The sequence below is a fragment of the Oryza glaberrima genome, chromosome 6 (genome assembly GCF_000147395.1).
Source record: "Oryza glaberrima chromosome 6, OglaRS2, whole genome shotgun sequence".
Classification (NCBI taxonomy): domain Eukaryota; kingdom Viridiplantae; phylum Streptophyta; class Magnoliopsida; order Poales; family Poaceae; genus Oryza; species Oryza glaberrima.
The window spans coordinates 25,619,901-25,633,302 of NC_068331.1; the positions used below are offsets into that span (position 1 = coordinate 25,619,901).

Here is a 13,402-nt window from a genome sequence, read left to right on the forward strand (position 1 = left end):
AAACCGGTGCACTGAAGGTCCCTCGGTGGTTTAGATGGCGGTTTTGGCTGACGTTGCGCCTACGTGGTTAGTTTGACTCAGTCTACATCTGACGTGGCATTGACGTGGCGCTTACGTTGCAATTCGATCTGAAAAAATAATAAAACCCGTAGGACCTACATGTCAGTTTCACACACAAAATAATAAAAAAATGGTGGGACCTACATGGGCCCCATATGCCATCCTCTCCTTCCGTCTTCCCACTATCCTCTCTCTCTTCTTCCCTACGGGGCGACGGGCGGAGTGGGGCGACGGCGGCCGAAGCGGCAGCGCGCGAAGCCAGCGGGGCGGCGGCGGGAATCGGCATCACCTTGGACGTCTTCTCGTCGGAGACCAACGGATGGGCGAAGTGCGATGCGGTGTTCGGCGGCGCATCCTTGTGCAACTCTATGACACACCCTGGTCGAAATTGCATAACGAATTGATCACCAACACCGTCAATATACTGCTGGCCTATCCTTGTCCATTTCAGCAACCTCATTCATCACTCCTTTGAACCACTCAAACGACAACGGCTCCTGGGTAATCCAGGAAAATTGTGCGCGGCTTGTTCTGTATGCCTTCTTCTTGTTGTAACTTCTTGTTGACACACTTAAGCTGTTGGCGACGACCGACGGCGCCCGACAAGAAAGGGAGGAGCGGCGGGAGGTGGCCGGCGATCGAGGAGGGAGCCGCGGCATTCCTCGGCGGTGGAGGAGGTGGCGGCTATGGCGGAAGACGGTTGGCAAGGCGGAGGAGGTGCAGCCGGCAGCCGCCGCCCCTGTGGAGGAAGAAGAAGAAGATGAAGACTCAGACCGCCACGTCACCGGCGTCTGCACCCAGCACGAGCGAGGAGCCGGAGGAGGAGGAGGAGGCCCCGACGCCGAGGCGGAGGAAGCGATGAGCCCTTCCATGGAGTCATCGGAGGAGCCATCCGCCGCCGCCGCCGCCATCTCCCCGGCCGCGGCCACCGTCAGCGAGGGCCCCGCAGGAGCTCCCGGCCCCGGGGCCGCCGAGGAGGAAGAGGAGAGCGGCGCTAGCGCCATGCAGCATGGTTGCCTGCCCGCCGCTGTGCCTCCTCGTTGCCACGGCTCCCTCGCCGGACGCCGTCACCGCTACTCCGGCGAGGCAGCGACCCCTTCCCGTGCCGCTGCTCCCCATCGCCGCTGGGAACAACCTATCAGTGCAGGGGGAGAGAGAGAGGGGATAGAGAGAAAAGAAGGGGATTGAGGATGACATGTGGGGTCTGGGTGGGTCCCACCATTTTTTATTATTTTGTGTGTGAAATTGACATGTGGGTCCCATGGGTATTATTATTATTTTTGGATCGAATTGCCACGTAAGCGCCATGTCAAATAAAGACCGAGTCAAACTAAACACGTAGGCGCCACGTCAGCCAAAACTGCCATCTAAACCGCTGAGGGACCTTGAGTGCACCGGTTTTGATAGTTGAGGGACCTCTTGTATCTGGTTTTCCGGTTGAAGGACAAAAATCGGATTCGTTGACAAGTTAAGGGACCTCAGATGAACTTATTCCTTGTCACGACCCTGTCAATCAAAATCAATGTAAATAGGAAAAAGTACACCGAAGGTCCCTCAACTTATCATCGAGTTACAAAATTGTCCCCCAACCATAAAATCGAATATATGGCATCCCTCAACTTACAAAACCATTCACTTCAGGTCCTTCGGTGGTTTTGACCCCAGTTTTATCCGACGTGGCGACTAAGTCAGCGTAGGCCCTATATGTCAGTATGCCACGTCATCACCCTCTCTCCCCCTTCCTCCTTTCTCTCTCTCACTTTTATCCTCTCTGCTGGCCGACCAAAGGGTGGGGACTGGGGAGGAGGTCGCGGAGACAAGGGGGGTCGGCGAGAGAGGAGGAGGTTTGGCGGCCGGCGACATGGCGGTGGGTGACGAGGCGGCGGCGGCGGCGGCGGCTGCGACGCGGGAGCAGGCTGCCGTGCCGGGGTCGGATGTCCAGGGTGAAGACGGACAGCGGTTGGGGGAGACCGGAGGCGCACGGCACGGCCGGTGGCTGACGAACGCCCACCATCGTCATCGTCCGGCCGTTGGACGCCGACGCCGACGTGGAAGCGGTCCCCAAGCTCTTGCGAGCTCACCGGCGTGGACCCCAGCGGTGGCGAGGTGAGTGAGGATGCGAGGAGTGGGGGGGGGGGGCGGAGCCGCGGGTGGAGAGGCAACGGAGGCGGCGAGTGCCGAGTGGCGGTCGACGTCAACCATCTGGAGGCGGAGGCGCGCCGTGCCACTCCTGGATCTCGGGCACCACGCCGAGCACCTCATCGCGGCTATCTGGATCATGTGCTGCAGGAGTCGTGGAGTTCTTGCGGAGGCTGTTGACACGTATGTAGTACTCCCTCTGTTTCGTATTATAAGTCGTTTTCTTTTCTTTTTCTAGTCAAATTTCTTTAGATTTGATTGAGTTTATAGACAAATTTTACAACATCTACACCACCAAATTATTCTCGTTAAATATAATATCGAATATATTTTGATAATATGTTTGCTTGTGTTGATAATGTTGCTATATTTTTTCTATAAACTCGGTCAAATTTAAAGAAATTTAACTAGAAAAAAATCAAAGTGATTTTAATATGAAACAAATGGAGTAGTGGAGAATGGAACTTTAAAAAATAGAGCTTGAACTATAAACGCTGGTGATACATGAGTTTCTGTGCTACAGGGCTATGTCAGGGAAGGAAAAGAACAATCTGAAGGATGCATTGCATTGCATTCCTGCATGCATCAGCAGCCAAAACTTTTGATCAGTTCCATGTCAGTCCTAGGCCTACCACTCGTTTCAGCTAATGAAGCTAATAGAGCCAGTAAGTCCACCTACTCCATCCCAAACAAATAGTTGTAGAAGTGGGGAGCCGTGCTCGTGTTACTCGCCACCCATGTCCCGTTGCTACCGGTGGAGCCCCCGTAGAGTGCTGATCCAGAAGCCATAGCTGCTGCAGCAGCATAAGAAATGTTGTTACCGGAGTAGCTGTTGCTCTGCCTGTTGCTGCTGCCGCCGTTTTGCTGCCTCCCCATCGCTGCGCCGGCGGCTGTGCCCCATATGGCGCTGCTGCTGCTGCTGTTGCTGTTGCTGCCGCTGTGGCTGCTTGTCCCCATTGTGAAGTCCACGTTCACGCCGGAGGAGCAGCCGTGGGTGTCAAATGCAGAAGCAGGAAACTGCTGCTGCTGCTGCTGCTGGTGGTAGTGCAGGGCAAGGAGGGACCAGTAGTCCTTCTCCGACGGTGGCATGGCAGGCGACGGCAGCGGCAGCGATGGGTCAGAGGGGAACTTGGAGGCGCGCGCGGCGGCGCCGCCGCCGACTGGCAGGTCGCTGTTGAGGATGCTGTCGACGTCGTAGCGGCTCATGTCGAAGTTGGTGACGGCGTTGAGCCCCCTGAACTTGATAGCGGCAATGTCGTACGCCTCGGCAGCCTCCTCCTGCGTGCCTGCGCGCGGTGCATGGGACATTTAGGAAAATTTGCCAACAACCATGCATCTCAATGGTCTTAGCGTTTGTGTATATGTATTTGAAAAGGTCGAGGCTAGCTTACTGAAAGTGCCCAAGTACAGGTCCTTGTTTCCGGCCACACTGCCGATCCTCGCTTGCCACCGGCCGTGCTGATGATGTCTGCATGCCAAACATTAGGTTCCCATTATCACAAAGTTTTCTGACTTTAAGAAAGTAAAAAAAAGAAGAAGAGAGGCTCTGAACTAGTCGCATGCCTGCGTGATACAACGGAATTTAGAGATCGTGGTTTAATTTGATTTGAGAAAAAAAGGTTTATTTTTGCCTGGGCTGGCCAGTTTTTTTGGTTGTACCGTTTTTTTTTTTCTGGAAGCGGTCTTTTATACATGGATAGGGGGACAGAAGGGAAGGATGTGACTACTGTTCCAAAATTTGTCATTTTTGTTAGTCCCAAGTAACATTGAAATTGAACTTGAGATTTGGTATAACTGTTATTTTCAGTTATTTGGTGACTACCTATTTTCAGTTTTTTTAAATCGATTTACAAAGCTTTAAGGCCGATTTTTCATGGGTTTTCACTAGATACGTCCACTAAAATAGAAAAATATCCAGTGCAAATCATCAAATAAATGAAAATACATGAAAACAATATCTAAAACTTCTCTAAATTTACAAAACAATTAGATCTAGGCATGAACATTCATACCAATCTCAAATGTAAACTCTATTTCATTTAAAAGAATAAAAAAAAGACAAATTTTAGATGAACTAGCTGGGTGACCCGCGCAATTGCGCGGCTAGCACCTAAACAAAATCATATATTTTTAGTATGATTTTACTTAAAATTTAATTAAATAGCTATCTCATTTTCTTAAGAGTTTGAAAGACCAAACATTATCATCCTCGTGTTTCTAATTATATAGTTTTTTTAAAAGTCACACCAGTTGCTACCCTTTATGTCATCTCCTTCTTTATTTGCTTGTTCGATCTACCATTATTTCTATTCATTCTTCTTGGAACCTTTAAAATTTGGATCTTATAGTTTTTAGAGTTTTTTTTTGTCACGTTGGGTTTCGTTTTTATAATTTCTAGGCGTCCCGTCAAACGTTGCCATTATACTCCTCTATGGTCCGTCCACTATCTCTTCTCTTTATTGTCATTGAGATTTTAAAAATCGAACATAATTATCGTTTAGGTTCATTTTTACTTTCTAGAAGTCCCGTCAAACCGTCAGCGGCTTTGCTATTGTACTTCTCTACGGCTCGTCCGCTGTCTCCCTTCTTTATTATCATTGAGATTTTAAAATCAAACATGATTATCATTGTTTTTGTTTTACTTTTTAGAAGTTCCGAACCTTTAAAAATTGAACCTTGTAGTTTTTAGAGTTTATTGTCTTGTTGGGTTTTATTTTTTATAATTTTTAGAAGTCTTGTCACACGATGCCACTATGCTCCTCTATGGCCCGTATGCCGCCTACTCTTTATTATCATTGTGATTTTAAAAATTGAACATAACTATCATTGGAATTCATTTTTTATTTCCTAGAAATCCCGTCAACCATTGGCGGCTCTGCAACTATACTCCTGTACACCCCGCCCGCTGCTTCTCCTTTTTATTATCATTGAGATTTTAAAAATTGAACATGATTATCATTGGGGTTTTTTTTTTACTTTTTAGAAGTCCCAGCAATCACCTTGTTCGTTTGCTTCACGGCCTTCCTACCGTCCCTCCTTTTAATCGTTATTAGGATTCTATTTGATATTTTATTAACAGTTTTTATATGTTGTATCAACCACCACCACTCTACTCTATTATAGGCCTGTTACTTAATTTATCTCGTCATGTTTTTTAGATGGTCTTTTCTTTCAATAGTCTTTATTTTTATCATAAATTTTAGCTATTTATAAATTGTATTCCAAATTGAAAACTTATTTTTTGTTTTGTAATTTTAGAATTTTTTTTTCAAATTTTAATTAATATCGTATTGTGTTCTTTTAATACTTTTATTTTTTATTTTCAAGAGAAAAGCCCGTGCGCTGCAACGGGTGACAACTATTTTAGTCTTAATTCACTGTGAGAATTCGCTTGGATCTATATATTTCTATAAAATCATAAGCTGCGGTTAGGAGTCTGTTTGTCTAAAGTCAGCATGCGAATTTTTTTATACGACTCCTATATTACCAAAAGCGGACGAACTTAAAAATCAACTCAAAGGATATATATTTTTTCAAAAGCAAACAAATTTATAAACCGCCTCATACACGGATGACATACCAAAATACCGACAAAAGAACATCTTAAATTTTTCATAATAGTAGAGGTTTCTTTTAAAAAATAGTAGAAGTAGAAGAGAAGAGAAGATTACGGACAAAAAGTCATTTTTCGAGGCAATCGTACTTTTTTTTAAGGAATCGGACGTTTTTATTTTTTTATACGGTAGAAGTTTTTTTTCTCTTTTTTTTTATTTTTTCTTGCCTTTTTTTCTCCACAGATAGTCGGACTTTTTTTATGGAGTCGGACGTTTTTTTTACATAGAAATTCGTTTTCTCCCTTTTTTTTCTGTTTTTTTATACCGGCAAAAACATCTTCAATTTTTAATAGTACAGATTTCAGTTGTTTCAAAATTGTATTCCTACTTGAACTCTCTTTTAATTTTTCTAATTTTGGATATTATTTTATTTTTTTATTCTGAATTTTAATTAATCACATATTGGGTTCTTATGTGGATTCTTTTTTCAATATTGTTTTAATTCCGAAATTCAGCTAATTTTAAATTGTACTCCTATTTGAACTCTTTTTTTTTTTGCTAATTTCGGATTTTATTTTTATTTTTATTCCCAATTTTAATTAATCACGTATTGTGTTCTTATATGGACTCTTCTTTTAATATTCCCTATTTTTAATTCCGAATTTTAGCTATTTTAAAATTGTATTCCTACTTGGACTATCCTTTTTTTAAATTTTGGATTTTATTTTATTTTTATTTCGAATTTTGATTAATCTCTCGTATTGGGTTCTTATATGGAAACTTCTTACAATATTGCTTATTTTTAATTCCGAATTTCAGCTATTTTTAAACTGTATTTCTACTTGGACTCTATTTTTTTTTTCTAATTTCGGATTTTATTTTATTTTTTATTTTGAATTTTGATTAATCTCGTATTGGGTTCTTATATGGACTCTTATTTAAATATTGCTTATTTTTAATTCTAAATTTTAGCTATTTTTAGATTGTATTTCTACTTGGTCTCTCCTTTTTTTTTCTTTTTCTCTGATTAATGTGGGAATTTCTAGCCCCTACAGCGAACGTGGTGCCTCCTTTCAAAGATGTTTTAATAATATAATAGATAGTGTCCTTTTACTATTCACCTAAAATTTTTCATTTTTGTTAGTAAAAATAAAGTTGAGTTTAAACTTAAAATTTAGTGTGATTGTATTTTATATCTGTATTTATCTCCTGTAATATTTTCATAAATTTACTAAACTTTTAGATCCAATTTTTATAGGTTTTTATTTATTTGAGGGTTTAGTAGAATACATTTCATAGCAATCTCGAACTGTCTGAATGATGCAACTTGATACTATCATATTATTTCCGAGTGGCTAACTCTGATCAATCTTATACCTTGTTACTCCTCTGTAGATGGAAGCCCCTCTTGAGAAGCCGCTGCTCTTCCTGACAAATTAAAAGAAAAAAAAAAAGAGTAGGAACACACACAATGAGGTCAACCTGTGCAAGTGTGAGAACCCAAGGTGGTACGAGTAAAAGCAGTGGCACATGTACGTGGAAAAAGGATTGTTTCTCCTAAGCATGTGCTGATGTGCCTCTCTGGATTACTGCTTCTTCTCCAAAATAAATAAATTAATAAATAAATAAATAAACTTTCTGGATGACTACTGTTTCTCACCTGCGCAGCGACAAGACGAACTCCTGCCGCGTCATCGACTTCATCTCCTCCAGCTCCGTCTCGTAGTTGGCAACCTATAGTCATCGATTGGTGTAGTTAACTACTCCCTCCGTTTTATAATGTAAGACTTTCTAGTATTATCTATATTTATATAAATATTAATAAATCTAAATACACATATATGTTTAAATTTATTAACATCTATATGAATGTGGGCAACGCTAAAATGATTTACATTATGAAATAGAGTAAGTAATCACTAGGTAAGTATAATACGCGTATCAGCGTATATGAACGTTGACTGTTCTTATGCTATCTCATCAGCGACCAGGATAAGCACATACATGCATGCCATATGTGTAAAGATCGAATAATGTATTAATTGATGGGGCTGGCAATAATAAGTTGACTGTTGCAACAAGTACTTACAGGGAAGTTCGTCGTGGTGGTTGGACCCCAGTACTTGAGGGCGGCGAGGTCGTAAGCTCTTGCGGCCTTCTCCTCCTTATCATAACCTCCTGAAAGTTTTGTTTAATCCCCCAACTTTTACAGTAAGTCTCAAGGTGAACGAATGGAAAAGAAACTAACTAATTAAGATATATAGATGTTGCAAATAATGACGACATACCTAAGTAGACTGATGGAGTATCATCACCGGCGGTCCGCCAACAGGCGAGAAATTAGGTTGGAGAAAAGCAGGTACAAATGTTAATTAGTGATCAACAATGTAACGTCCATATGATAGAATTTGCAGATTAATTTGTTGGATATGGGTTATGACACGCATGCACAAACCTTGGCGGCCTTTGCGGCTTTGGCCTTCCCGGCGGCAGCTATTGTCCCACAGGTGCGCCTCGTACCTCCCCGTCCACCGGTGCCTGATGCATTTTCCCAATACCCAACATCGCTTATCAAAAACTTGATTATATTATTTTTCAGCTCATTGTCATGCTTGCATGATTATTTTTAGCTATAAGTTAAAATGACATTTTAACCATGAACGACTACTAGTGTCGTTAGTGTACTGCTAGTAGTATAACTAACTACATGCATGCATGCACCTAGCTATTTGGGCGCTGTGAGAGCTGGGATCGAGTAGCTAGATTAGATAGATAGATCATCTATGGATCCATGTGTTATCGCAAAATATATATACCTAGTGACACCACGGTAGATGGACGTCCGTTGCCCGAACGTCTCGGCGGTCCTCCTCGCCGGATCGGCCAGCTCCGCCGCCGCGTCGGTCGCCATTGCGATGGTCACCCCGCCGGCGTTCTCAGGCGCTGGGTACCGGCGCAAGAACCCGGCGGCGATGCTGCCAAGCTCGCCGCAGCTGAGCTGATCCTCCGGGGCAGCTGCCGGAACGGCGGCGACGGCGCCGCCGCCTCCGCCTAGGCCGCCGAGGAAATCCTCCATCTTCGGAGCGCCCTCCGCTGGCCCCTCCTCTCCTACACCAGAAAACACAGAAAAATAATGATACTTAGTGATGATGAACACATGGCATTAGTTTAGCAAACATGCATGCACATGAAAGATTATGAATAGTGCATTATTTGAGATGCTCATATATTACCAAGTGGAGGTGCAGATGTGGTAGAGAGGGCCTCAAGGAGGCCATGGTGGTAGTTGTTAGAGAGGGAGAAGGAGAGCCAATGGTGAGGATAAGCCGAGCTCATGTCCATGTCCATGGCGATAGATATGATCGATGCGCCGATCTTGAAGAGCACTTGACCAGCGTTTGTTTGAGCTTATGAGAGGGAAGGATAACTATAAAGCTATCGATCGATGTAGACCAGTGTTGTGCTAAGGAGAGAATTATTAGTGTTTGTTGATGGCGAAAAGAACTGGAGGTGTGTGCGCAGGGAAGACAAAAGTGTTTTGGGCAAACGGACCCAAAATGAATCCCAAAACCAGGTTTTATAGGCGCACTATCTGACGGTTCGAATTTCGAGAAAAGAAGAGAGATGGTCACCCCACTGTCATGGTTACGGATAAGGCATATATTTTATCTTACGATTTATGAAATATACGGATATGTCATACCTTCGTGTGTACGATAGATTTCCGTATACAATAAGGAAATCGATAAGAGATTATGGAAATACACCTCATGGGCAAATACGTAACAGAGTTCTACTCGGAGAAGGTTAGGATTAGACTATATCGTTTAGGGTCCATGGTCTTCGAGTTCTACTTGGAGATTACGGTATAAATAACACGCCCTCTGAGGGGTCCAAGGCATCAAATCATAGCACTAGCCAACTCGCCACCATAGAAGCAATCCAAAGGACTTGAAGCCTACTCGTCGGAAGATCTTGTCGAGACCATCTCGATAGGGATCTCGCTAGTAATCTCGGAATCAGTTGCTCTCAATTGTACGCTGTGGATTTCTATATCAATCTCATATAAATTGGATTAGGGCTATTAAATCGTAAGGACGAGGGGTCTAAACCAGTATAATCGTTGTCTCTTTGTTTGCTTGATATCGAACTGTGTAGATCCTCGTACCAACGTACCCTAATACCCATACTATCCGGTCTACGGGTATCTCCCGTTGATAGAAGGAGAGGGAGTAAACGAGTGTAGTGTGAGTAGATAAGGATGATGAGTGGCCAGCGTCGCGAGCGGACCTCTTATGACCTATTACGAGATCCGCTTGCAAAATAAATTTTCACAGGCAGGTCTATAATGAACATCACCCAAATATTTCTACAAACAGATATTCTTTTAGCTCGCTTACAATCAAATAGGGGATATTCACAAAAAATCGTTTTTAGTAGTGTATTGCCGGTGTGGAGGGGAGAAAATTAGACAAGAACGGACACTTCATGAAGAATGCAAGGTCGATCAAGGGCACAACATGCGAGGCAATTAATGGCATGTTTGGCAGGTCTCCAAATCCTAAATATAACTTTAAAGCTACTCCCTCAGTGCTTTATCTCTAGGATTGGACTTATTTTAGAATAGAGGGAGTAGGTTTATAGGGTAGTTATGGAGCAGCTTGAACCACGCTACACCTCTCCAGTTCATTTTAGCCCGCTTCGCTTACCTTTTGGGTAAAATTGAAACCGTTTGGTTGGATAAAACCAAAAAATGTGAAGCTAGAGCTTTGCCAAACAAGTCCTCAGTTGGGAAAAAAACAGAAATTAGTGATGGATTGTGAGTTGATGGCGGCACTATGAAAATGGTCGGCGACAAAGCCAGCACTTGGTAGCCATCGACATCTTTAAAAAAATGATTAACCATCGAAAAAAGCTACTGATCGCCCGACAAGACTCGACAGTATCGTTGGCTCCGCCACTGAAAATAGTTGAGGAGAAAGTAGCCATAGAAGAGAGGGAGAGAAATAAAAAATATTCGTTAAGAGCAGTAAATATTTATACCGACATACTCTCTCCGTCTCATAAAAATCCAATCTAGTATAGGATAAGACATCATTTAGTATATATTAATATCCAAATTCATTGTATTAAATTATATCTTGGAATTTTTTTAAACTGAGGGAGTACTTAGAGAGACTAACGAATCTCCTGGTAATACCTGAGATAGCCCCCGGGCTAATCTCGTCTTCTAGACGTGCCTTACGAGATTACTCCCTCCATCCTAAAATAACTCAGCATCCCCTTCTAATATAAAGATAAGTATGTCCATATTCGCTGGGACATATAGAGTATTTACCGTGCTCTGCTGCACGTGTCCTCACCACACGGCTCCCATCATCTCGATCAGCATCTGAATTTCGGGACATCTGAATTTCGGGTACGATCGATGTGCATCGATTTGAATTCTGTCAACAACTGCCACTGTTAACCGAATGCTTTAAAAACCGCTCTGCACCTGCAGTACTGTGGCTGCGCTGCTGCTGCTGCCGCCGTTTTGTTCGCTCCATTTTCTCGTGTGTTTTGCGGTGGCGCTGCTGCAAGTAGCCTCGTACACCTTCAGTCCCTAAAAAAAAAACTTAATCTAATATTAAAATTGATGTTTCCTAATACAACATATCTGGACATACTTCGTCCCTAAAAAAACTCAACCTAGTATTAAATTAGACGTTTCCTAGTATAATATATCTGGATATACTTATGTCCAGATTCATTGTACTATCAAACGTTTCATCTAATACTGATTAGTTTTTTTTAGAACGGGAGGGAGTACTCCGCAGTGACCGGCCACCGCCTGTGCGTTTTGGTTCCGTTTTCTCGTGCGTCTGCCTTTGCCGTTTGCGGGCAGGGGCGATTAAATGGGCGACGTCATCTCTGAGCACTGCAGATTGTCAAAGCAACTTGGCCAACGTCACGCGATCTCCCCCTTGTCTGCCTGTCTGCGTCTTGGCTGGCCAGTTCAAACTCCTCGTCACGTGACCGCACAGGCTACATCTCTCTCTTCAATCGATTTTTTTAAAAAGAATAAAAATAAACCTTCCTAAGATTTATTTTCAAGATCTAAATCATTTATCCAAGCCAGCTGAGCTAGCGTGATAAAACAATACTATAATGATGGTCTGAATGGTATAGTAGCGTCATTTGACCATCGTTGTTTCAGATAATAAAATAATTTAGTCTAAGTATATGTGGGTGTCAAAATTTTACACTTTTTTTTTATACTTTGAGGTACCTAGAGACATATGCGTACAAACCACTACACAACACATGCGACACCACAATCACACCCGACGAATACGTCCCCTAACACATGTTTTAAGAGACGAAAACCAACATATCCTTGATCTCACTAAATTTCTGTTAAAAATCCACGAAACACATGTTGGAGGAATTTTAACATTCATGAGAGTTAACATCATATTTTCAAATTCCTTTGGAAGTTCCAATGTAATGTGTTTTTCTCTCCCTTCTTTCTCAATTCCTCAATTATCATGCTACAACCTTATATAGCTTACTGTATTACTTCCTCATTCTAAAATACAAGTACTTTTGGAATTTTTAATGGGGATTAAGGAGTAAGGTAAAATTATATTTTGAGACAATTTAAAGTTAGTATGCTAGTAGCTATATTTTGAAACAAACGGAATCATATTTCCCACTTTGTAAATTTATGTTGCATTTCTGTAGTAACTGGTGGTCGGCAGTATGCATCTTGATGTAGTGGTTATATTCATTTCTATTATTAGATGACACTCCGCGCTTTGCTACATGATATATGTTAGATGTTGAAGAAATAATAAAATAATTTGGTTTGAAATATTATGAAAATGATTTGAGAATGATGATTTAGCATGTGTATGTTTAGTTTGAATGAAATAAATTGTAGATATAATTACTATATGCTTGCATGTTAAGCTTTGGATGTTTAATGGGTTGATATGGCATGTTTGCATATAGATTTTAAGGGTGCTAATAAATATTATGCTTGGATGTTGAGCTTTAGATGTTTAGTGGACATTAGCTTTATAGAAATTCAGAAAATTAAAAATCCGAAAATGAACTGTAACCGTTCATTAGGGGCCACTAAATCCAGAAACACATGTAAATTCCAAACACGGTGACCGGGTGAGTTCACAGGGTAAATTCCAAACCCCGTTAAGAAAATTATTTAGCTATAGTTTACATATTATTACCATATGTGCATCCCCCTAATTTTTTTAATAAAGGATTATAAATTAACCCAGCCTCTACACCTTTTAGGAGGTGTACACAGCCAACAAAAGATCCAAGAGTACATAATACTCAATCAAATACACAGGAAATTCAGCATCCAATGCTGAAGCAAAAAGAAAAGGAGAACACAAGTTTAACTTTTAATTCTCCTTCTAAAATTCTAGCCATAAGTAGCATAAAACTCCATCACTCTCATCTCCAAAATCCTGCAATGGTCACGAACACCATTCCCTTCCTCCTCAGTAAGAAGTAAGGACTAAAGTCTTATCCATTGAGTCCTCCGGAAAATTACCTGCATAAAAGACATTGGATTATAGCCATTAAAGACTACGTTATTCCTACAAAGCCATAAAGCCCACAAAATGGCAGCAATCCCC

General features: G+C 42.0%; 1 protein-coding gene across 1 annotated transcript; it reads right to left on the reverse strand.

Annotated features, from left to right (window-relative positions):
* Nucleotides 1-2,779: 2,779 nt before the first annotated feature.
* LOC127777327 (AP2-like ethylene-responsive transcription factor AIL5) lies at nucleotides 2,780-9,210 on the reverse strand. The gene is made up of 9 exons (XM_052303905.1): nucleotides 8,987-9,210; nucleotides 8,570-8,861; nucleotides 8,209-8,291; nucleotides 8,042-8,050; nucleotides 7,843-7,931; nucleotides 7,414-7,487; nucleotides 7,131-7,181; nucleotides 3,591-3,667; nucleotides 2,780-3,485 (listed from the first exon to the last, which is right to left on the reverse strand). Exons 1-9 carry the CDS (start codon nucleotides 9,099-9,101, stop codon nucleotides 2,875-2,877), a joined length of 1,401 nt encoding a protein of 466 aa, XP_052159865.1. The 5' UTR covers nucleotides 9,102-9,210; the 3' UTR covers nucleotides 2,780-2,874.
* Nucleotides 9,211-13,402: the final 4,192 nt, after the last annotated feature.